The 23,009-nt window shown below is 46.1% G+C and overlaps 2 protein-coding genes across 4 annotated transcripts in view; one reads left to right on the top strand and one right to left on the bottom strand.

Moving 5' to 3' along the window:
- Window positions 1-10,569, bottom strand: part of Ptpmeg (protein tyrosine phosphatase Meg) — a 267,518-nt gene extending 256,949 nt beyond the window's left edge. The window contains exon 1 of one of the 2 annotated variants that reach the window (XM_077657837.1): window positions 10,409-10,569. The gene's annotated coding sequence lies outside the window, so the exon portion shown is untranslated. The remainder of the gene's footprint in view (window positions 1-10,408) is intronic. The other variant, XM_077657839.1, reaches the window with a different exon arrangement.
- Window positions 10,570-10,747: 178 nt separating this feature from the next.
- The window catches only part of LOC144124896 (putative ubiquitin carboxyl-terminal hydrolase MINDY-4), a 29,048-nt gene continuing 16,786 nt past the window's right edge, over window positions 10,748-23,009 (top strand). For both annotated transcript variants that reach the window (XR_013313314.1, XM_077657840.1), the window contains exons 1-6: window positions 10,748-10,952; window positions 11,119-11,238; window positions 11,678-12,176; window positions 15,168-15,403; window positions 18,321-18,602; window positions 19,313-19,429. Coding sequence is in view for 1 of the 2 variants with exons in the window: in XM_077657840.1 (XP_077513966.1) it covers window positions 10,854-10,952; window positions 11,119-11,238; window positions 11,678-12,176; window positions 15,168-15,403; window positions 18,321-18,602; window positions 19,313-19,429 (1,353 nt within the window). In the remaining variant the exon portion in view is untranslated. The remainder of the gene's footprint in view (window positions 10,953-11,118; window positions 11,239-11,677; window positions 12,177-15,167; window positions 15,404-18,320; window positions 18,603-19,312; window positions 19,430-23,009) is intronic.

The raw sequence follows: 23,009 nt of genomic DNA on the forward strand, positions 1-23,009 counted from the left end.
ATAATTATGCGCTTTTTTTTCACGTGACGTCACGGGCGCCATCTTTGGGTACTGTGGCTAGCTTCCACAGTGTACGCGGCAACCGGTTGGCGATAAGCGGATTAGCAAAACAGCTACGCTTTCCCGATTCAGAGATGGCGGCTGCTACGAAGTCGGTGAATACGCATGGTGCGAGTGTGGCACATTCCCTCCTGTCAAAGGCGAAGAGCCTTATGCGCAAATGACCGACGGTCGTGCGCGGCCCGTTGAGGCCCAACCGTTGCTCGAAAGGTCCAAACACTAGCAAGAACAACCTCGCCAGTGGTTTAGTATCAGCATCTTCGTCACTTAAACAGAGACGACATTCATGCGCTGTCAATGGCCCAGGTGTCAGTTGGGAGGGGGGGGGGGGGGGGGGTAGGCCGATTTGAAACGAGGGGTGGGAGAGTTGGTTCAGCATTACGCAACATTCAATGCCTGCGGAGTTCTCTGCGAGCGCTTCATTTGTTTCACAGCAGGTGCTAATTTGTCTCGCCTCAGGGGGGTGGTATACACTGGATGGCTCAGAACCGCCTCCAGTAAATCGGCTAAATTGCGCCAACTACTCAAGCCCACGCGCATTCAAAAGTAGCACCGAAGCGGAGAGAGAGCGTCCTTCATGCATGAAGTGGAAGGCAAATTATAGTCCGACACAACTCAAGAACGCAGCGGCTTTTCCCCCTTCAAAGAACCCCCTTCCAGACAATGGCGTCTGCCGATTCTCATGACCCTGCTAGCGTGATAATGCAGAGAGGGGATGTCTCCAACTACAGAGAGAAGAAATTATTATCCCCTTGCATCTACCATTCCCTGCTTTGTCACACTATAGCAGGGTCATAAGAATCAGCCGACGCCATTGGCTGGAGGGGGGGCCCTTTGTCGGGGAAAAGTCGCTGCATTCTTGAGTTGTATCCGACTATAGTATAACGCCGGGGTCTGAATAGGTAACGAAGGCTGCGCGTAACGCACAGTGCATGCATCATTTGAACGGTCGAGCTCCCAGTTGCGGGCTCCCCCAGTGACTACGCCCAATTTTAGTAACGCTGAAAGCACACGTGTACAGTTAACCACACCGATACTCGCCCTTGAAACTCTCGCCGCATCGATCAGGGACACGGCGGGCGCTTGACAGGCTTCGCTCGCAAGGCCGTGCATATGCGGGCATTACACAGATGCGACGACGACAGCGACAGCGCGCTGGACTCCGACGAGTTTCTTTACAGCGAGGCCGGGCGTCCCTCGTTGACGACATTGTCGCTCGCTCGCAATGGTGCGCGGCTGTTTTAGAGTACGCATTGTGTTTTAGTTGCGCGGAGCATCGGGGCGGAGGCAGCTGTAATCCGTCCAGCCATTCTTTCGTGTTTCAGCCAGCTGAGAAACTTCCGTGTAGGTTAACGACTAATGACACCCACAACAGACTGTATATATGGCATGCCTCTCGCCCTGCACACATTACGCAAGAACATCCGCTTTTTTTTTCAAACGCTATATGCCTGCAGCCGAGCAGTTCAATTATGATGAAAGTGGAATCAGCAGCACACAAAAGTATGTAACCAGCTGAGACAGCATCTTCGACACTTCACAGACAGACAGGCAGTGAATACCAGGCGCAGAGAAATAAGTTAAAGGGGCTCTGAAACGCTTCCTAGGAGAGCACATTAACTCACTTATCACTGCACTGTGTTGCCATGAAAACCACAGCCAAATAATACTCTTCTACACGCAGCAGACGACCCACAATCGCGCGTCAAATTTGACGAGCCCTTCCCGGCGACTTTTTCATGCTCGCGCCCTCCTCCGCGCCCGCGCGTAAGTCTGGAGTTTTTCATGCTCGCGCCCCGCATCTGCGTAGACAAGGTGAGAGGTAGCCATTGGTTAGATTCTCGCAGACGTCAGGCAGCTACAGTGGCCGCGGCCAATAAGCCGCTTAGCTCCGGCGGGTCGGGAAGCTCGGCTCCCAGAGGGGGGTCGGCGAAGGAGCGCCTATCTTTCCAGCGTGCAAAAAGTGACGTGAGGGAAAGGCGCGAAGACGCTGAAATTCAAATTTTAACTACAGATAACTCAGCTTCTACAAAGCGCATTTAAAAAAAATCCTTGCTGGACACTATTCGCGAAGCGGCGTGCTTCAATATCCCAGGCATGCCGCAACTTTATTAGAGCCCCTTCACAGCCCCTTTAATGGAGTGTCTGCACCGCAGCCACTTCATAACCACAGGAGTCAGTTTTTTTTTTTTAAATTTGTACTGCGGCCAAATACGATGCACGAAGCTGTAGCCAGGGGCGCTGAATAAGTGTATCGGATGGAAGCAGCCTTCGAAACCTGCTACTATCCAGCCGCCGGTCTTCGCGGTCAACCTCTCTCCATAACGAAATATCGGCGGCCCGGACAAAGGTTGCCGCTGCACTGAGCTGACCCCGAAGCTGACATAAGGGGCCACGAAAGCCCACGCAAGACAAGAAACGCGATGAACAAAGCTAGTTGTAAGAAAATCAAGGGGCCCTCGCGACTGCTACGCGCATATATCAACACGACCGCAAGAAGGAAACTGCCGGCTGCTTCCGTTGCACGCAGCCTGATTCGAACGCCATGTCAGGCTCAGATTAGAGGTTTGAGAGGAAAAAAATAAAGCGAAGGGTACAAAAGAAAAAAAAAACGAGGCGTTCGCACCGTTAGAGCCTCACCGCTTCCGCTTTGCTACTGCTCGGCGATTCTCGTTGAGCGCCTGCATGTGCAACCAATTCCTTCGCTTATCAATACTGGGAGAGACGCAGGCGACGCTTTCTCCCACTCTCTAAACACAAAGGTGTAAAGAGGAAGCAAGCCGTCCTCTAGGGCATAAAAGGAAGGGAGGACAGTTTACTCCCATATATAGGCGAATCACTGTGCACAGCTGCCAATATGAATACGAGAAGCGTCGCATTTTCCGTCGACTATGTTCCCGCGTTTACACTGCGTTCAATATAGGGGCATATGCGGCACATCACAACTATAGGTCAGTGCTCAAGACAACCACATAAGATCGGAATCGTAATTACGCTGCAGCAAAAGAAGGAGTCCACTCACCGGCTCGAACGTATACAGAGAACCTGCAGGGACCCCGGAACAGGGGGGGGGGGGGGGGGCAAGGGGGCAGTGCCCCCCCCCCCCCCCGTCTTCAATTATTTGCACTTGGATCAGATTTCTGACAATTGAAACACCAGTTCTAGGAATCTTTTAATGCAAATCACAGTGGGGCTGAGCTACTTGGTTTCGTAGCCAGATGTAAAGCATTTCGTATATGAGTAACCGAATCTAGTCATGTCCCAACAGAAGTCGACTGTCTGACCCGTGTATATGATCATGATTAGCAGAATTTAAACAAACTATGCACAAACTTTTTTTAATGCAATTGATCACTCCTCGTGCGTAAAGCTTCCCATTTCACTTCGTTTTATATTGCCTTGAATACATGCACCGTTTGTTCGTTCGCACTCAAAACCGCTGGCACGCTGCTTTGTCATTTCGTTTTGTAATGCGAGAGGCGACCAGACTTGTCTTCACTGATCGTGGCTGCGTGCAAATGATTCCACATTTTCCCAGATTGCTGCAGCTGCTGTTGGTTCTTTATCGAAAATTCCTTGCTAGATTTAAATTGAGCGCGGCCAAGGACTGCAGGCACTGAGTTCGATGAACGCCGAGCAAGCTTGTGGCTATCGCCGCCGCCGAATCATTCAGTTCTTAGTGGGCGCGAGTCAGCCCCTTAAACAGTTTCTTTTGGAAGCCTTTTCGTTGTCTCCCTGACTGCCGGCACCACAACGTGACAATTAGCATCAAGCCATCCACATTTGAACATTGAAAAATAAAAATAATAGAAATATCAAATTTATTATGTAAATGAGCATTAAAAATAAATAACAAAATAAGCCCGAAGTCTGTTGCATCAACGCTTCAGGAAATGGCGGCAGCCAATCGTGGACAACAATCGGAGAGGAAAGGCGCGAGGAAAAACACCACTCAGGTGTATTCACTTTTTCCTTTTTTGCCTTTTACAGACACATTCGAGTTATTTACTGCCCCAGAAAGTTCTAAAAACAACGCTAAACACTTGCTTGGGTTCTTATTTACGTGATAAATGGATTCACCAAGCACACCTTCGGAAGTGTTACATTCAAACGGTGCAGTTTCTCGCAAACATTAGGGAGTTTTAGAATAGTGGGATAGGGATAACGCCCCTCCGGTTAGTGTCTGGCGCACTGGCGCCCTGCCATTCCCCTATCCCACTAATCGATAGAGTTCCCCTATTCTAAAATTCCCTAATGTCAGAAACCACTCCCGCATTCCAGCACAGCGACGCCAGCGTGCTGGCTGCCATCGCTTCTGCCATGTTTCCGCTCGTCACCAAAAGCTCTGGCGCGTAGCACGGAAGCTCATTACCAAACTTTAGATTTCACTTACAACTTCGCCCCGTGTTTTTAGAGTAGCCACTGGGCATATCGGCCGCATTCGCACTTCTTTTGCTCTTTTCCCGCTTTCTCACGACTTCCGAAAACTAACGCAACGCCAACATGACGCGCTACTAGCTGGAGAAAGGCGGCTAGCGGACTATCAATTATGACGGGCGCGCTGTTTACACGCACAAGCTGTCGGCACACGTACAGGCGAATGCATGCGTACGTAAAGGCACGCCATGCAGCGTCGCGGCGGCAAGAATCGCTCCACTATCACAACCGCGAGCACCTATTAGAGCGGCCCATTACGTGCAGGCGCGAAGTGAACGCCGCAGGGCGGCAGTGAGTCCAGCGGCACGCGAACTGCCGCGCTAAAGAGCGACGACACGAGCGCAGCCCTCGGGGCGCCTTAAATTACGATGCCCTCGGCGAACAGCGGAGTCAGCGCATTACTTACGGGCGAGCAACAAGCGCAGACGGATCGCGGTGTACAGACCGCCTGCCGCAGGGAGAGCCGGGGAAAAGAAAAAGAAACAGAAAGGTCGCTTACGCAGAAGCAGGCTCCCACGCCGTCTGCTCGGGAGACGCGATGTAGGGGAGTGTTCGTTCTTCCCTCACTCGCGGATCAGGATCCCAACGGCGGCGGTCGAGGAGGCGAAATGCTAAACACTGTCGTCTGCTTTGCGATGCGAGCGAAAGTTAGGAAAGCCCACGACCGCCGCGACCATTACAGCACCTCTCACGGCCATGAGAGACACCCCGCATGGCATTTACCGTAGCTTCATTCCCGCTTCCCGGCCCAAATTGTAACAAACTAAATTGGCGTCAGTCAAAGCCCGAGTTGCTTTGGGACGTTAAACCACAATAAACCAACAAATTGTAAAAAAAAAAAAACGGAAGAGAAAGTGCGTGTGTGGGGGAGGGGTGGGCGATAACTGGCAAAAATAAACATTTCTCACTCGGACTAGCACAGAAACTACACTCTAAACGTGAATACGCCTATACGGGAGTGCACCAGAAGACAGCTAACTCCCTTTTTACTCGCTTCTGTTTATACAGAGTACCCTATTAGAGAATGAAAATCAACAGACCAGGTAACGGGAGCTGGACATGGGTCTGCACATGGCACAGACACTAAATAGCTCGGAAAGTGCCCTTTTAAAAGACGCGCGCATCGGTGGCAGTACACCCACGCCTTCTCTTCCACGCAAGTGGTTTCTCAGAAGGCTACTAGCATGGTGGAACAAACGGGAGAATGGAGCCAGCAGAATCAAAGTCGCCTACACAGCATATACTGAGTCGTTTGCAATCGCAAAAGCGGTTATCAATCAGCGGCAACCCGTCAACGAGTGAGAATGGAGCCAGCAGAATCAAAGTCGCCTACACAGCATATACTGAGTCGTTTGCAATCGCAAAAGCGGTTATCAATCAGCGGCAACCCGTCAACGAGTGTGTGTGAGAGAGAGAGTAGCAGGCAGCGTTGACTGACGGCAGAAGGAGCCTGCAAGATGATCGAAAGAAAGGTCCAGGTCGCCTACGATCTGCGCAATTTCTTTTCATTTATTTCTTTTACACGCTCTTATTGGAGTTACACAGCGTACAAGACTGCACACGCGATTTCAGCACATGCTACGGCTCTCACTGCGATTTACGTGGGCAGCTGTCTAAGCACAGAGTTTCTGTCGCACCACGGTGGACGGTAGCGCCATCTGCTAAATACTGTGTAAGTTCCGCCAGCTACCGTGCGCGCGCTTCGACGATGAGCGCTGCACACGGTCTCGACGTCCTGAAGCCACGTCCTCGGGCTCTGCTCGACAGGTATATTAGCCACGGCGGTATCAGCACGAAGACCGTGTTTCCAAAAGCGTTGCGGTTTAAAACGTTTGCGACTTACGTAGTCGCCCACCGGACTTCCTCTTCGTGCATATGTCCCTTCTGTCGGTATTACTTCCACCATTCACCTGCTTATACCTTCTCCTTTGTCCCTTTCCCCTATGTTCTATGGCAGCCCAGATATGCACTCATCAGGCCGACCTCCCAGCTTTAATATAGAAGAAGTTAGCGCAAAACTTAGACGAAGACAGAGAAGAAACACACAAGACGACAGACGAGAGCTTTCCTTCAACAAATCCTCTCTATCCCGGATAACAGCTTCCAGTCCAGTGGTCGGGCAACGTCACCTACATGAAACGGCGACGCAGTCAATAATGGCATAACTACTCAGAAGTCCCCAGGAAGACTGTAACCTGTCTTCCGTCCTACTTCTTTTACTCAAACGGCGCCGGCATGAGGCAGTCTTTCGTTGCCCGAAACGACAACGAAACACACTAAATGTCGCAAGAATCGGAGCGCAATGCTCCGACAATGCTGTGTGAACGCTTACATCTCAGGTCCGGTAGTTTGGCTGTTCACACCGTTTGAACGGTCGTCAAGCCGGGAAAAGAGTGTGTGAGAGAGAGAGAGAGAGAGAGATAAACTGAACTGGAAAAAAAAAAAAAAGCCTTGACACTGTTCTGTGCCCGCAAATGCAAATCAGCCACTGCAGGTGAGACTATCACGAACGCTGCCAAATGGTCAGGAAATATGATTAGGCAGCAACAAGGGCGGTCACGAACAGCGATCCCGACAGGAGTTAGCGGCTCAGTGACCTCAGAAACTGCACAGCGCTACATGAAGAGCACGTTCCCCATGACCTCCAAACGCAGCTCATATAGCCCAACGGTCCATAGTGTTCGCTTGGTTACTTTACGTTGTTTTTCTCTCTGGTCTACTTTTTACTGCTACGTCATCACGAATAACAAGAATCAACCAACCTCTTCCGAACCGCCACAATTGCGCGGCCTTTAGACACGGGTTCGCGTTCTCTTTCTCGCCTTAACTGGAACCACACCATAAAGAATACACGGAACTGCACAGAACTGAACACTTATCAAGCAACACCTATACTGATAGCAGGCCAATCACTCAAATGTATCAGGGCACACCAGGCGGCCTATCCGGAGAACTTGGACTGAGTACTTTTGCAGCGCTCTTCGTCCGCACCCAGGAACACTGCAGGTGGCATATATCTTCATTCTGTCGTGGGTAAGGCCGCGAGCGAGGCATACACTGGACTATTGGCTCGCACGTACTACGTACGCACATCCGGCCATGGTCCACAAGTGAAAGGCGGACGGGTAACAAGTCAAGGTCCACGAAAGATCCACGAGACTGGACTCGTGGCCTTCGGACTATAGAGCGAGGTGACGCAAGCGAGCATGACCACTTCGCGGGCAACGCTCTAGCGTTGTGTTCACACCGACATCATTCGATTTTTCGAAACCTCTTCCCGTCGACTCTCAGCACAGTTTTAAATACAAGGACTATGCGGCCGCCTAGCGTTCACTGAGGAAAGGAGCATTCGGCGGGGTATGGACGTTACTTGGTCTCTGATAACATTCTGTAAGGCAGCACGTTCCGTTCAGTGCTTCCAGGTGATTTCCTCCGTCGCAGCACGGGCACATAGACCATAATGCGGTCCGTTCTGTACTGCACAAAGCACTAAATGTCCGCAGAATGACCCGGGAAGGCGTTTTTCAGCACCTACGTCCCAGCAGCGGAGCTTGGCTGCTTTTCACGTTCCGGCTGTGGGGCTTGTTGGCAATTCAAACACGACTGGAGGCTGACCAGTAGGAATGCAAGGATCAAATGACGTCGGATGTGGGGTGGAAATTCATGAAGTTCTGCAGCTCTTACGCCATTCATTGTTTCCGACCGGCTTTACGCAGCGACAGAATGTGCGACAAATGGGCCGGCCCACCGCTTTCCCTGGATATTGTTGCAGCGTATCACATTACCTGTTTTCGCGAAGCTATGATTTACATATTTATCCATCGCACACACAACGGTACTACCTGAAACATACAGCGAAGAAAACGAGTGTGAACTTTATTAAAAGGAACACCAAATTTTAGGATGCAATTTTTTTTTTTTCATTGGATTAATGCGCAGGGCAATCGTGTACATGAGTCACGACGTAGAATACACATACGCCAGCTGAATAATGTATAACTGAATTTTTTCCCCGTGTCGTTTTGGTTTCAAAAGCTGAACGACGGTTGTGACGTCACAGGCGATACGAGGTCACGTGAGGCATAATCGCTGCTTGTTCATTTCTATCATTCAAACTTTTCGGCAGGCTTGCGTATGAGTCGATGTGAATTTAAACGAACAAAGCAACAACCATACTCCAGTTTTTGTATGCCTCACGTGACTTGTACGCGTATTTCACACCACTGACACGGTGCAAGAATATTTTATTCTTACACCATGACCACTGCCGTCGTTTGCCTGTTGAAACCGAAACAGCACGAAAGAAAAAAAAAATCAATTATAAATTATTTACCGTAGTTGGCACAATTCGCGTGGCTGTCTATGTTTTCTAATGCGCTGCGCATCACTTTAAAAATACAACTGAAATTTGGTGTCTCTCCTCTTTCAAAAAAGAACCCTAGGCTGGGAACCACATGAAAAACGCCAATAACAATAGCGCACAAAAGAAATAACACAGCTCTAGTGCCTCCTCATTGAACAACACAAGCAGTGCTTCAAATTCGAGGCGACAACGCAAACGACGAGACATTGGCGACAACCAGTCACTCATGCGAAGACGGTGCGGCCGTCAGGCAAAGCAAGAAAAAATATATGAACTGAATGCAGAAGTCACCATTTTCCGTAAAAAGGGTTTTATTTAAACTCCTGGCGTGCATTAAACTCCCAGTATTAATGATTTATCTATGTAGGCAGCTTTCGCGCCACTGTCCACAACTCTCAGTGCTCTAATTCCGTTAGTGCTCTAATTGCATATTCGCCCTGGACACGAATTAATTTAATATTTTACACCCGTTCTGCCATATGTGCAAACTCAGCGTACTCCCGAACAGCTGAAATTATTACAATCTAAACACTTCAGGCAAGCTGCCAAAATTCAGCACCGTTGCGCCGCGTACCGTATGTGAGCGTCAAATTGATCAAAAGCAGCACGCTACAAACATCAGTGGCACGGCAAGGAAATGAAATGCATGACGGAAGCGCTCGTTTGTCAAACCCACTAGGGGGGGAGGGGGGCGGGGGGGGGGGGGGCGAGAAAAAGAGAGAAAAGCAGCAGCAGTGCTGCAACAATTGAATATGATCTCAGTCCACGTGTTCATTCAGCAAACGCATCTCAAGGTCTGGACACACATCGACAGGCAGCATCAAAAACTAGGTTTCACCAAAATAAACCGGGCTCGCAACCAGGTACTGCCGCACGTGCGCTTCCGGGACCGCTGTGGACGTTTCGGAACTCGCATGAACGTGGCTTTACAATCAGAACGCGGTCTGAACGCCGGTTCACGGGGTAACCCTCTAAATGCGCCACTTTTTTTTTTTTTGTCTCGCGCTACTGCTGCTCGAAGCTCGTTCACAACCCAGAAAGCACCTGTCGTACATTCTGACATTCCGTGCTTTGAAAGAGTGCGGCGGCGTGCCACTAATGACGGGAAGAAAACACAAACACCGCAAAGGCATCTCTTCCGCTCTCGTGCCGGCAGGTCTGCACGCGGATGTCTGTCCATGCACGCGTTAATGGAGAGCCAAATTCGGTGCAGTGAAATGTCCTGCGAAACTAGAGCACGGTGTTTCGCGCGTAACCCCGCGATGTCCTCAAGAATCGTGAGGCACAGGCACGAGCGAGCGCAAAGTGGTGATCGGACGCCGCCACGGGCCGATCGCTGCGCTGAAAACAAAACCCACGAGCACGAGTCAGATGTGAGAGCTGCCGCCACGCTCCGTGCACCATACGCTTCACTCATTTCATTGTTAAAAGGACATCGCGGAAGCTTATCGATTTTTGAAGCGACGCGCTAACTTTCTCAGCATGTCCCGAAGAAGCAGTTTTTTCGTCCGTCCGCAAAGTGGTCGCAGTGGACATCGTCGGACTCACCGTATATTTTTGTCCCGTGCGTGTTTCACATGGCATTACTCCAGACAGGGTGGTTTCAAGCTCCAACCGCAGTCTAAATGCACAGACCACAAACGCACATATCACAACGCGCACACCACCAACGCCACACTACTCTACCGCAATGGCGGTTGTCACGTGACCCGAAACGGCCGATTTCACTGGAAGGCATGATGGAAAACGTTCTACCTAACCCGCTAAATTTACGCGCAACAAATAACAAAGCAATGTAATAATTTTTTAGAGCGCTTGATTTTTAAATAACGTAGAATTTAATTTTTTTGTGTTTCGATATCGAAAATTTAAGTGGTATGTTTCACTGCCGGCAGGGCCCGCCTTGCGCAGTAAACAAATGTAGCGCAGTCGCGCAGTTTTAAATGTCGGGAAATGTTCGAATATTGTGTTGGTAAGGTGAGATCCTAGAAACATGATCGAAACGGACTCTGCTTACGGAGCTTCCAGCGCCCAAGCAGGATGCGTGGAAGACGTATCTTGCTGCATCGTGCGCGAATATCTGTCCCGAAAGGTAGGGGCCAGTTTGTTGACGTTTCCTTAGCTACCAGCCTGGTGGTGATGGCCGGTTTTCGCCTGTAGCTAGTGCAGTGTTTCCTGGCCTCACTCGTCCTGATCGCTTTGTCAGGACATTTCTGCAGTGCCATTTGGTGTAATCGCCTGTCTGCTCGTTGATGTAGGGACTGAAGGACACGCTGGCAAAAATGGACGAGGAGTTCCCCCGGAACAAAGGCTGCTTTAAAGCCAGGGATCAGCTAATCAAAGCTGTTTTTATGGAACGACTCGTTCGAGACAACAAGGTGAGGCATTTAAGTGATGTAATGCTACGCTCAACGTAAGCGGTGTAAATTGAGTTCTACTGCGCGATCACTGCCCTCAATGACACAGCATGGAGGTCGCGCAGCAGAACATCGTCCGTTATTTCATGTCGTTTAACAGTCTCGCGTGTCGTTGGATAAAAAATTTAAACGTTAAAATGCAGTTGCTGGCCATGTATCGGGTCATTCCACCGTTTTTATTTACTTTCCTTTATTTGAATTGACTGTCAGTTAATCCCTCGTAAATAATCCCTTCACATAGATGCGTCGCCATCAAAACGTTTGAATTAATACCTAACCGATCAAGGTCCCTACTGCGCTAAAAAAACTGGTTCTGTCATCATATGACTGGCTCACACTACGCACCTGTCACCATTTCCGGGGTCAGTAAGACATGTTTCGCGATTCATTTGATCTGCAGGAAAGAAATCCGCGTTTCCGAGCGCTTCTCGAAATGCTGATCTTCGAAAGGCTTCAGAAGAGGAGCGTCAAGTCCAAGCAGGGTTCGAAATCGAATTCGATCCCTAGCGCTAGCGGCACCAGCACGAGGCACGTGGAGATGAACATCAGGAACAACAATTACATTCCCGCGGCGGCTGCGAAGGAGGCGAACTCGGAAAGCAGCGACTCCCTGAGTTCCCTCGAAGGCGCGCTGCCCGTCAGGACCGCTGCGGACACGGACCGACCGCAGTCGGCGAGGGGCAGGCGCGAGCCTGGGGGCTTCATCGTGCGCCGTCCGCCGAGGAACGACATCGAGTCCGTCCACCGCCTCATCTCCAAGTCGCAGCAGTACAGGGGCCCCACCAGGCTCACGAACTCTGCGATCCAGCGGATGGAGGAGGCTCTGAAGCGCGAGCTAGTATTGCACGACGGCGAAGGAGACAAGATTGATGCAGATCACTTGGCCGAAAAGTATGGTGGTCAGTATCACTGCATTATTTTGCCTCGAGAAAAAGTAACCAAGGTGCGCCGATTCTAGTGTGCTTGTACCTCAGTCACATTTTAGTTTATTTTCATCCTGGGAATCTCCTGGGTGGAATAGATTTCCAGTGAGAGAATAATTGTAGCAAGCACCTATCTTAGTGCAGCCATGCAGCGTGGCTGTACCGGTATTGCTTCCACTTTAAATTGTTGTTCATTTTAAATTCACACTGCTGTATTCTAAGCATCATAGTTAGCTCAGCTTCAAGAGGAACTACCCTAGTCTGCTGATTCCCATGTGTTCAGCACCAAAGCAGGCTGACTTTTAGAGTGAAAGCACTACTGAACGGGCTCAAACCCAACCAAGAGTCTTGTGGCTGGCATGACCTTGAGGGTGCAGAAATAAAATAAATGCCGCGGCTGGGTTTCGAACCTGTGGCGGGCGAACAGATCAGCTTCGCTGGCCACTGCACGAAGGCACTATGTTCTCGCCGCAGCCGATGGCGCATGGTGTTAACTGCAACACATTCTCGCAGTGTGCATTCCACATCGTCGTCTTCATCAAGCTCCATCTCTGGTGTGAAGAGATCAGATCAGCTTAACTTTGTTCAGAGCTTAACCTGAGTCTAACAATCGTCGCCAGACGTGCCGACAATCCAGCAAAGCAAAACCAAGAGCCAACCAGGCTAAACACATGCTTTTCAGACATCTACTCGGTTTAACTACTTTCAAACTCTGCCACTTTTTTTTTCTTAACTACATTGGTTTTATAGCTTGCAAATATTTTTTTGTTCCAGCTGGCCGTAAGGCAGTGCTCAGGTAGACTTTCTTTGAATTTTGTATTTGTGCTGTTTTGTGTGTGTCTTGTTTTTCATGGGTTGTTAAGCTAGAAACAAGTTTTAAGGTTATACTTAAGTTTTTTGTCCTGCTTGGTCTTAACAGTATTATTATAGTCACAAACTTAAAGGCCACAAAAATGCTCTCTTTATTTCTTTGTGGTTTGCAAGCACCACCACGTCTTATAAATAAGCATGGCTTCTTTTGGGCAGAGGCTTAGTTTGAGGAGCATCATTTGTTAGGTTAAGGTCAATTAAGAAATGCTACATGCGTTTCCTACTTTTAAAAGCATAAGGAGAGCACGCTGTACTTAGAGCCCTTTGTTCTCGGGTAAAACACGATTTTGCTGAATTCAAATTTCTTAAAAACCAGGTTAAACCCAATTACTACCCAGAAATTTGCTTGTAGAGAATGTACATTTTCCTGCAGAAAGCTGAATAATGCGCACGAAAATTAGTGGCTATCTTGTGCCTATTCGGGAGAGGTGTTTTTGGTCAGCTGTGACGTTAAAGCTCTTTTGACATTAGTTATCTATTTCTTGGCTTAATCTGAAGATAAATTTGGAAAGTGTGTTTTAGAATCAAGAGGCCAAAACACAGGTGCTGACCATAAGTCTTTTGCCATCACTGTGTGAAGCATTGTCCATGCTAACGACTTCTTGCTGCGAGGCACTTGTGCATTAAAAACGACCTCTATGATGCTGAATTAGTGTTCTTGCAGTGCACAGAGCAGGTAGGCCTTGCACCGATACAGAAGTGCTACGAAGGAGATTGGTAATATGTGCGACAAAATAATTGTAATAGTTAAGGAGAGAAAATCTGATTTGGCAAACAGTTCTTTCAGTGCAACCTGCTATTGCTATTGAGTGCAACCATATTGATGTATAGGGTGTTTCGCCTAACGTGGACCAAAGCTCTGGGAAGTAGTCGTGTATATTGCAAGATTAAAAGTGGAGCAATATTACTGACTATATTATGGAGCATGCAGGAGTATTTTTTTTTCTTTTGTTGCATCTAAATGAAGAATTGATACTCAGTAATTTAGTATTGAACATCTGGAGATATGTGAAGATCGAATTCTAAAGTAAAAAGTAACCAACTGAAGCAGAAACATTATGCAAGAAGGGACTAAATCTTGCCAACGGACTAAATCTTGCAAACAGACTAAATCCTGGATATAGATGAGTGCATTTCTATGCACTAGCTACACACTTATAGTGTACAATTATGAACACCTGAATATCTTACAAAGAGTCTCAGTTTCATTTTCAACCTGTATCAAAAATATTAACCAGTTCTGATGGCTTGCTTGTCCATTTCCAACTGGCAGCTGTTGGTTATTTCTGGTTTTAGTCAGAGGAATTGGCCAGTAATCAAGCTTAGACAATTATTCCCCACTTTTCAATTATAGTTTTTCACTTAGGGAGGGGGGTGAAGCAAATTTCATATCCATAAACTGATAAGGTTTTCACTGGGGGTGGAGGGTTCATTAATATTTATGTTCAAGGGAAGTAGTCTTAGGAGTATGTTGCGTGTAGTGTCTTGTTTTGCAATTGTGTGGCCATCACTGCTTGCACAAGCCAGCCATAATGTATTGTAATTGTAATATATATGTCAAGGTTTCAGTGGAAGGCCATTAAGATTACACTTGTTTCAAATTTTTTCTTGAAGGTGTTACAGAAGCGAATGATAAGCCCGACATTGAGATTTATTTGTAGTATGAGGTAAATCTGAAGATAAAATTGTGCATAGATCATTAAGGTGTAGCAGTATATACCCAGATGTTGATAATACAGGCATGGTCAGCAAGCCTGAGGGCCTAAGGATTGGGGTTGATGAAGGTAACGTGAATACATCTGCGGAAGAATTTGTAAAAAAATGGTAGCAGGACTGGCGACTGAAAAAGCAGCACTGTAGCATAAAAAGACGAATATTAGAGTTATATTTTCTGCAGCCTAAAATTTAATGGAATTTATAAACAAAAGAGAATTTTAAAGGTGTGTCAGTTAAGGTTGACAAAAATGTTTAGAAAATGCAAAAAATCTATAGCTTGGTGGCACCTGCCACCACCTTGCTTGTAGGAAATGCTTTTAGCATCCATCTATACCCCCATAGCTAAGCAGCAAGGCCCTGATTCGTGGCATTATGATGCAGGAAATTTTGCAGGCAGCAGCTCCTATGTGTTCACGAGATCAACGCTTCAGAATGCCCTGTCAGCACGTAGTGCTGAACGGAAATTGGCAGCCAGAGGATTGCACGGGGGAGAGATACCAGCCAAAACTGCCCACACTCTGCACTCGCCCAGGGCTTCTGCGCTTCCTAATCTCCAGACAGAAACATGGCAGGAGTTAGACGTTGCTTTGCCAAGAACACAGCACTCTAACCACGAGGTAAGCATTTCTAAGGATGTCTTCTGCCCATTCAAGGAAGTTCTTTGGGCTGTTTGTTCTGTGTCAGTGCTCAGTTTCTGAACGTGTAAAAAATTAATCATGGGATCTTGAAAAGGAGCAACATATTACTGGAAGGCCTGTTTTCTTCTGGCTTTCTAGGTATGTGCCATGGTAGATCAAGCACAGGCTACCTATATTTGTTATAAAGTCTGTCTACAAATTAAGTGGGAATGCAGCACTCACTTTATCTATCATTTTTTTTTTCATAGGTAATATTGCAGCACAGCTTTCAGCTACAAGTGTTAGTTTATTTGAGTAACTTAGGTAGAAGGAATGAATATATATATAAATAGAAAGGCAGACTACAAGGTGCAGTTAAGAATATTGAAGTTCAATATATACAGATTGTACAGTGCCCTGATTACACACATCTTAGAAACATTGTTCCACTTAACACACAGCTCGCGCATGCGCTTGCACACACACTGGCCTCACCCGTGTGACGCTCCGTCTCTTGGCCACACAAAGCCTGTTTTGGTCTGTGTCGACACTCGCAGTTAGAAACACATAAATACTCTCAGTCAAACACACAAACACACAGAAGAGATGAACACATGCAAAAGTCTCCCTTCCAAGAAAAGTCGGGGGGGGGAGCCGTTTCGTGTTTGAGCCTTGGCCATTCCTTTGAAATCGGGACCACAACTTCGAGGCCCAACGCGCTCGCCGACTCTTGCACAGGGAAAAAGACCCCCACCTTTTTGGTCGAAAAAAAAAAGTTACTAGTTACTTTTTATTTCAGTTGTACCTCCCCCCCCTTCCTGTTTTAGAAAAAAGAGAAAGCGCATAGCACCTAAAGTGACGTTGCATATAAACAAAACGTACAAGTGCTCTTGGCGACCCTTGTTGCATCTCACATGCATGCCTGAAAACACCTGCCCTTGACGACGCACCCAACCAAAAGACAGAATACCCATAAAGCACGAAACACGTGCACGAACGCGCATTCACACACTTGTCTTCACCTACCTCCCCTTCCCAAACCACTCACACACACAACTCTCTGAAGAGTGAAAGCATGCCGAGCATTTTGGAACATCACATTTTTCAGAATTACTGTAAATTTGTTGGGATTTCAGCAATGTTTTTTTTATGAAGTTACGACCGATGATCAAGTAAGTGTCTTTTTATGTTTAATGTCACATTCAGAAAATGGCTCCACCATGTGCCACAAAGTTGTGATACACCTGCCACGCTAGCTGGTCATCCTTCCTCGTGGTCGATACAAGACAGCACGCCGAATACTCTTGTTTTTGTTCTCTTGGCTGCCCTGCACCAAAGCGGGTCTGTTCGAACTTCGAGAGCGAAAATGATCTCGTTTATTACATACCATCCGCCGAATGTCATGCGATATCTTCTTTAGCTCCAGCCCTAAAAATGCACGACAGCGAACGACGGCAAAATGAAGTTATCTGGCCATAAGTATCGTGATATGCCGGGTGTCGTGTTCTGCGGTGAAGAGGTTTTAAGAGACGACGCAACTTGTGGCGCGAGAGCTCAACTTAAAAATTCTTTTCTCGCTTTAAACAAGAATTGCCTTGATAAAAGTTTCAAAAATGAAAGGCAGTAAACTGCTCTGCGTAACCCACTTTGTTTGTATTTTTACTTGGACCACCTCAGGGTGAAATTATCGAGTGTTTTTGCCTCAAGACGCACTTTTTGCAACTTTATTTTTTTTTACTTCGATGTACGTAGTTTCTTCACCTGTAAAATTTGTTATAGATACTATACATCTAGAGAAACAAAACAAATATTTCCGAATTTCCGAGAGCATGTTGATATTTAAAACAAAAAATTGCAAAAATGGTACATTTTCATACTTTCTATCGATTTTTAAAAAATATTGATGCTGTATAAAGCTGCATGCTCCGAATTATATTGAAAGCCAGAATCTGTGCAAACGTCAGTGAATACAATTGTGAAGTGTTTTCTAGAAATTATAATTTTTTATTAATTATTGAGCAGTGCATGGTTTCTCAACTTTTATAAATATTCAAACTGCCCTAACCTCATGAATAAATTTTGTTCGGCAAAAGTATTTCAGGCTTTGATTATGCACATTATGATAAGTTTCCATCAATTTTTTTGAACAAATTGGAGATGGTCGAGCGCAACGTCTGGGACGTTTGGCGTGGAATGGCCCACAATTGAACTGCCCTGTACTTGTCCACATGATTATATTGTTCCTGCACTCTGACGGAGACAGCCATGCCATAGTCAGGATTCAGGTTTTGGTCCCTAAAGCTTTCATGTAAAGTACTTTTTTTTTTATCTATGCAGTGCTTACCCAGCAGGAACGATGTTTATGACGTTATTGTGGTTTCACTGTCCTAACTTCCGAGTTTCAGAAAAAACTTTCAACTAAATGAGCTCGTATATATCACCTTCCTGTGTTTTCACTATTGTTTGCTTAGATTTCTGCTAATGAATACTTTCAACATCCATTTGTAAACTTTGAAAAGCAAGTTTCTTCAGACAGTTGAAAAACTGCTGTTAGTTACATCTTCTTGAAAATGAAAGTTGCAAATAATTAGTGGGCATTGTTGCACATCAAAGCAACATAGTGAAAGAGGCATTGAAACTGATAGTTAATTCTCTGTGGCTAAGTTGTATTTTCACTCAGTTTTAGCTGTTAGCTTCTGCGTTCTTCTGGTGCAGGGTCCCAGTACTTGTTAGTTGCCAGAGTTTTGCTAAGGAAACGACATCTGCACTGCTTTAGTGATATGACCATGCGAGTTTGTGCTATCTGCAGAATTCAGATAAGATGTTACACATTCTGAGCAGTCAGTGCAGTGCTCTTTTACATAGGGAACTCGCACTTTTTAAAGGTGTTCACTTATCTTTGTGCACTGCTTTGTAGGCTTCATCTCCACTGTCACCCAAGTCATACCTTCTGCGGAGTCGGAGTGCGCCACGGCTGGAATCCACTCGGAGGAAATCAAATCCGTTGCGGGGCTCCGGAAGTCCGAAAAATTATAAAAGCAGGGAATACACTGGCAAAAGCTCCCCAAAAGGTCCTGTCCAGACGAACAATGATGTGGAAGTGAGTGATTTCACTGACCAGGACACCTACATAGACCCACTTGTGATCACTCCGCAGCAACAGGCCACATTCAGGCCCATCACACGGCAGGAAGCTACGGTGAGTATAATAGTAGAAGATGTTCTGAGGCAAGTTGGTGCATAGCTTAATTAGATGAAGCACACAGACAAAGAATTACATGAGACAGGTGCTGTCTCGTGTTATTCTTTGTCCGTGTGCTGTTTTCTGTGCGCTTCATCTACTTAAGGTGAGTATAATGCTCTGTTCTCCTTTTTCCAGTCATAAAATTGATGTCACGACTCACGAATGCATTTCTTTATGGCCTGCTACTGTAATCACACTGACCTTCGTCGTTTACAATTAAACCACCGTAATTTCTGTTTGGAGCTCATAGACAGCGGGCTCCAAGGCCAGCAACATAAGCGCTGCAAAGACTTGAAACTAATTGGGGGTTTCGCAAATGTTCAGTGGTATTCATATATATCAGCACATGCTGACTGCTTCTGGACAGAGCTGGAGCCACAGTAAAGAGGTCGGGAACAGCCTTACTGAACAAGTTGATCTCGTTTGGCGACAACTGCATATTACTTTTCTTGGAGAAGAAAAAAATGGTGTCAGCTCATATTCAATATAGTAACGCAGCTTTAGCCACCACAAAAAAAAAATAATTTTTCTTCAGAATTATTTCAGCCTCACATGTAGTGGCCGTTAATGGTGGCCTAGCAATCATCTTTGTGCTGAATATGTTGGCATGAGTTTTATTATTATTCAGCGTTTGGAGTAATGACAGTCTGGCACTTCAAATATAGGAACTGAAGGAGCTGCTATTTGGATCACGAACTGGAAAATTTGGAGAGGAGTGGGCATCCCAGGGCTTCACTTTCACCAAGTCAAATGCTGTCCCATATGGCCTGCTACAAAAAAAGGTATGTGCACTTTTTCTTTGGACTGTGTTTTCTTTTTATTGGCGGGTATACTATATGTACGCGTGCGGCAGTAGCTGACGTTCGGATAGAACAGCCGGGGTAGCATATCCTTTTTGTTGCTGTCGGGGGGTGAAATTTGCCTCGACATGCAAATGATGGTCAAGATACATTGTTGCTCTCTCTGTCAGTAGCCTATCACATTCTGTGTGAAGCTAGTTTTTTTTATATATATATATATATTGGGGAGGAGTATTGCACTCGCCCGTCTATTGCACTTAGATATTGCTTTGCTTCTGCATTTCAATGGAGGGTAAATGCTAACATGCCTGTGTGTGCTGTGCAATGTCAGTGCAGGTTGAATACACCCAGACGGTGTAAATTATCCTTTGACTTTGAGGCGCCATTTATCATTTTGATATAAATCAAATATTTTTCAGCGTAAACAGCATACCCAGGCCTCAAAAAAGCCAGCTTGTTAATCTTCAATAGGTAATTTTTTTACGCAAAAAAAAAAAAGGCAAATTCTCGAAATAGTTGGAAACTCTAATATTGAAACAGCAAGATTCACAGTGGTGCTCCAGCTGCGCCATTTGCGCCAATCTGATACATTTACATTTTGCTGCGCCAGTATGCTCCGAAACCGGCAAAGTGGTTAATATTGCGCCTTAGCTGCGCCAAAAAGAAGACACTGTCGCGGGAAAACCACTATTTTTGTAACCGTTCAGGCTTTCAGTTGGCAGCCTACTAAAATGTTTCTGTAGTTGGCAACCCAGGGCGCTGGTGGGCTGGCTTGTGGTAGAATTTAGCAGCCAGCTCATTCGCGTACATGAAGGAAGGAAAGCGCTCTGGAGAGGTGGTTGTTTGTCTCATTGTTTGAAGCCGTCTCCCCCTACTCGGCCGCCGCCTCAGCGCGCTTGCGTAGCACGCATTGCAGCAGATGACTCCGCTGTGCATAGTGTTACATTGGCTGCACCTTCGGCCAAAGACTCACAGTAGTCCTTGCGAAAGCGCATGCCTTCCGGCACATTTTTTTGGCATGCAGCTCGGATAGTGTGGGCCTTTCCCGAGTTTTCCTTCCTTCATATTCGCGCATCATGTCGGGTGCATTATGTTGGTCAACCCTGATGAGGGCCGAAGTATCATCTGGGTTGAAGAACAAAAGATTGGAGCAGGTCTAACGAGGTCAAGCTGTGTTGGAACAAGGGAATTCTGTCATTGCTGATTCGCTTCGTGAGCTTGGTGAATTTGTAAAAAATTCCAAGAAGCAGTGAGATAGTGCCAACATGAAAAAAATGGTTCTACTGAATGTGTCCTTTACACTTATAGCAAAGCACGCTTGGCTGAACTTGCATGCAGGACAGTGCCAGCATTAATGAAATGTTTTGTCTCTGTTTTTTTGTGAACACCTTTCTTATGTTTTTTTTTCCTTGCTAGCTACACATGGCTGAACCTGATCTCATTAGTAACAAACTCTTTTCTAGATATCTCCTTTATTCCATTCATGCTGCTCCCGGGTTGCTCCACAATTATTGTTCTGATACAAAGGTGCTCCAAAATGAATATTTTTCTGCTCCAAAAATTGCTCTAGAACTTGAAATGGCTGGACCACCACTGGATTCATGAAATCAACACCATGGGGATCATAGAATAATTTTTTGTCAAAGATGCACATGATGCAAAAAAATCCGGAAAAAGAAATCTCCAGTGACCTATCCTGGACCAGCCATATTACTCATATAGCTAACCTAACTCTACCCATCGCGTCCTGGGCTACTTACGACGTAACATTGCCATAGCGTCCCCGTCAGTCAAGCTAATCGCTTATGTATCGCTTTTCAGACCTAAACTAGAGTGCGCACATTCTATATTCGATTTTCACCAAACTAACCCATCTAATTTGCTGGAATCTGTTCAGAATTGTGCTTCATAATTCATTGTTTCGAAATACTCTTATCGCACCATTCTAACCCAACTAAAATCCCAACTTGAACTTTGTAGTCTAGCATCTCGCCGCCAACTAGCTCACCTTTCTCTTTATCATAAGTTTTTCACAGCTTGCCACCCGTCAACGTGTTCATCCGTCCAGCCCATCGTTTATCCTGTCATAGCCATTCCAAAGCCGTCTACCCCCAGCACGCCCATGCCACAACATTCCAAAAGTCTTTTTTTTTTTTCGTGCTGCCCTGAACTGGAACACTTCCCGGCAACATCGCTTCTTTAAAAGATCATCAACAATTCAAGACTGCCATCAAAAACCATTTTTTGTCATAACTGCCATACTCCCTGCCCACCCCTCATGTAATACCCTTTAAAAGGGGCTTTTGAGGACCTAATTAATGAATTCATAATCAAATAAATAAATAATTATTAGTGCTGTTGGCAAAGTCTGTCAGCAAGAAAATGGCAGAAGACATGCTGCCAAGCTCACAGTTTTGTAAATTATTTATTGCTGCATTCACATGTTGGCATAAAAATGTGCCTTGTTTGCTAGGTGAAGGATGCTAAATTTGCCTGACATGGAGAAATTAGTTCTAGCTAGAGCACACTATGGGAAAATGCTGTGAGTTTTCAATGTACACAGTGCTGGTTAAAGAACCGCAAGCGGTCGAAATTATCTGGAGCCCTCCACAATAGCATCCCTCGTAGCCCGAGTTGCTTTGGGACATTAAACTCCTTAAGCCAAATCAATTGTGTGCAAAGTGCCTTGAACGGTTAATCTCGAGCTTTTACTACGGCCTCTCTCATAGCCCATGTGCAGCTTCGGGACATTAAACCCTGCGAACCAAACCTTGCCATCACCCATCGATACATTGCCTCTTGCATGTCCTGGATTCCATTCACAAATTATTTTGTTAAATAAAATTGTATTAAACTTTGTAATTGGGACAACTGATAAGTTACTACTGGAGAATTGAGATTCGTTTGCTGAATCTTAAAAAATGTTAAGTTAGTTTTCTTCAGGATAGCTTTAGTGCCAGTGGATCTTAAACACATAGCGGACTTAGACAAATCAGGCTCGTCATAGGCCTATTGTCATTTCTGGCTTATTACGAGTCATTGTTGTGTGTTTTTTGCCACACTATGTTCGGTTTCAGGCGAGTAGGGCCCATCCAAAGCATTTTTTTAGTTTGCTGACAGATGGCAGCGCGAGTACTGAATGACCATTTTGGCACCATAATTGAAAAAAATGTGTCCATTAGGGGGTGAATAGTGTTCAGTAAGCAAGCACTGAAGTGATAAATTTGTATTTTAAATTGCGCATAGTGTGGCATAGCCTGTAGCCTGCATACAAGTTTTTAATGTGAAGGAAGCAGCTGTGTTTCTGTGAAATGCCCTTATCAGAGGTGCAAGACCTCGTTTATATTCTGCGCATATCTAACTCACTTGTTTCAATTTTGTTTTTTAAATTTCAGCACATTACTTTTATAATCATTCGTGTGACATTACATCATCTCATCACATGATTCCATATCAGATCTTTGTACTGTATCTCATGATGTTATGTCAACATGTTAGGGTTATACGCAGCGACCTTTCACTTGCTTTTCAAAGAGAATTTGGAAACTGTTATTGTGTGATG

This window comes from Amblyomma americanum, chromosome 3 (genome assembly GCF_052857255.1).
Source record: "Amblyomma americanum isolate KBUSLIRL-KWMA chromosome 3, ASM5285725v1, whole genome shotgun sequence".
NCBI classification, from domain to species: domain Eukaryota; kingdom Metazoa; phylum Arthropoda; class Arachnida; order Ixodida; family Ixodidae; genus Amblyomma; species Amblyomma americanum.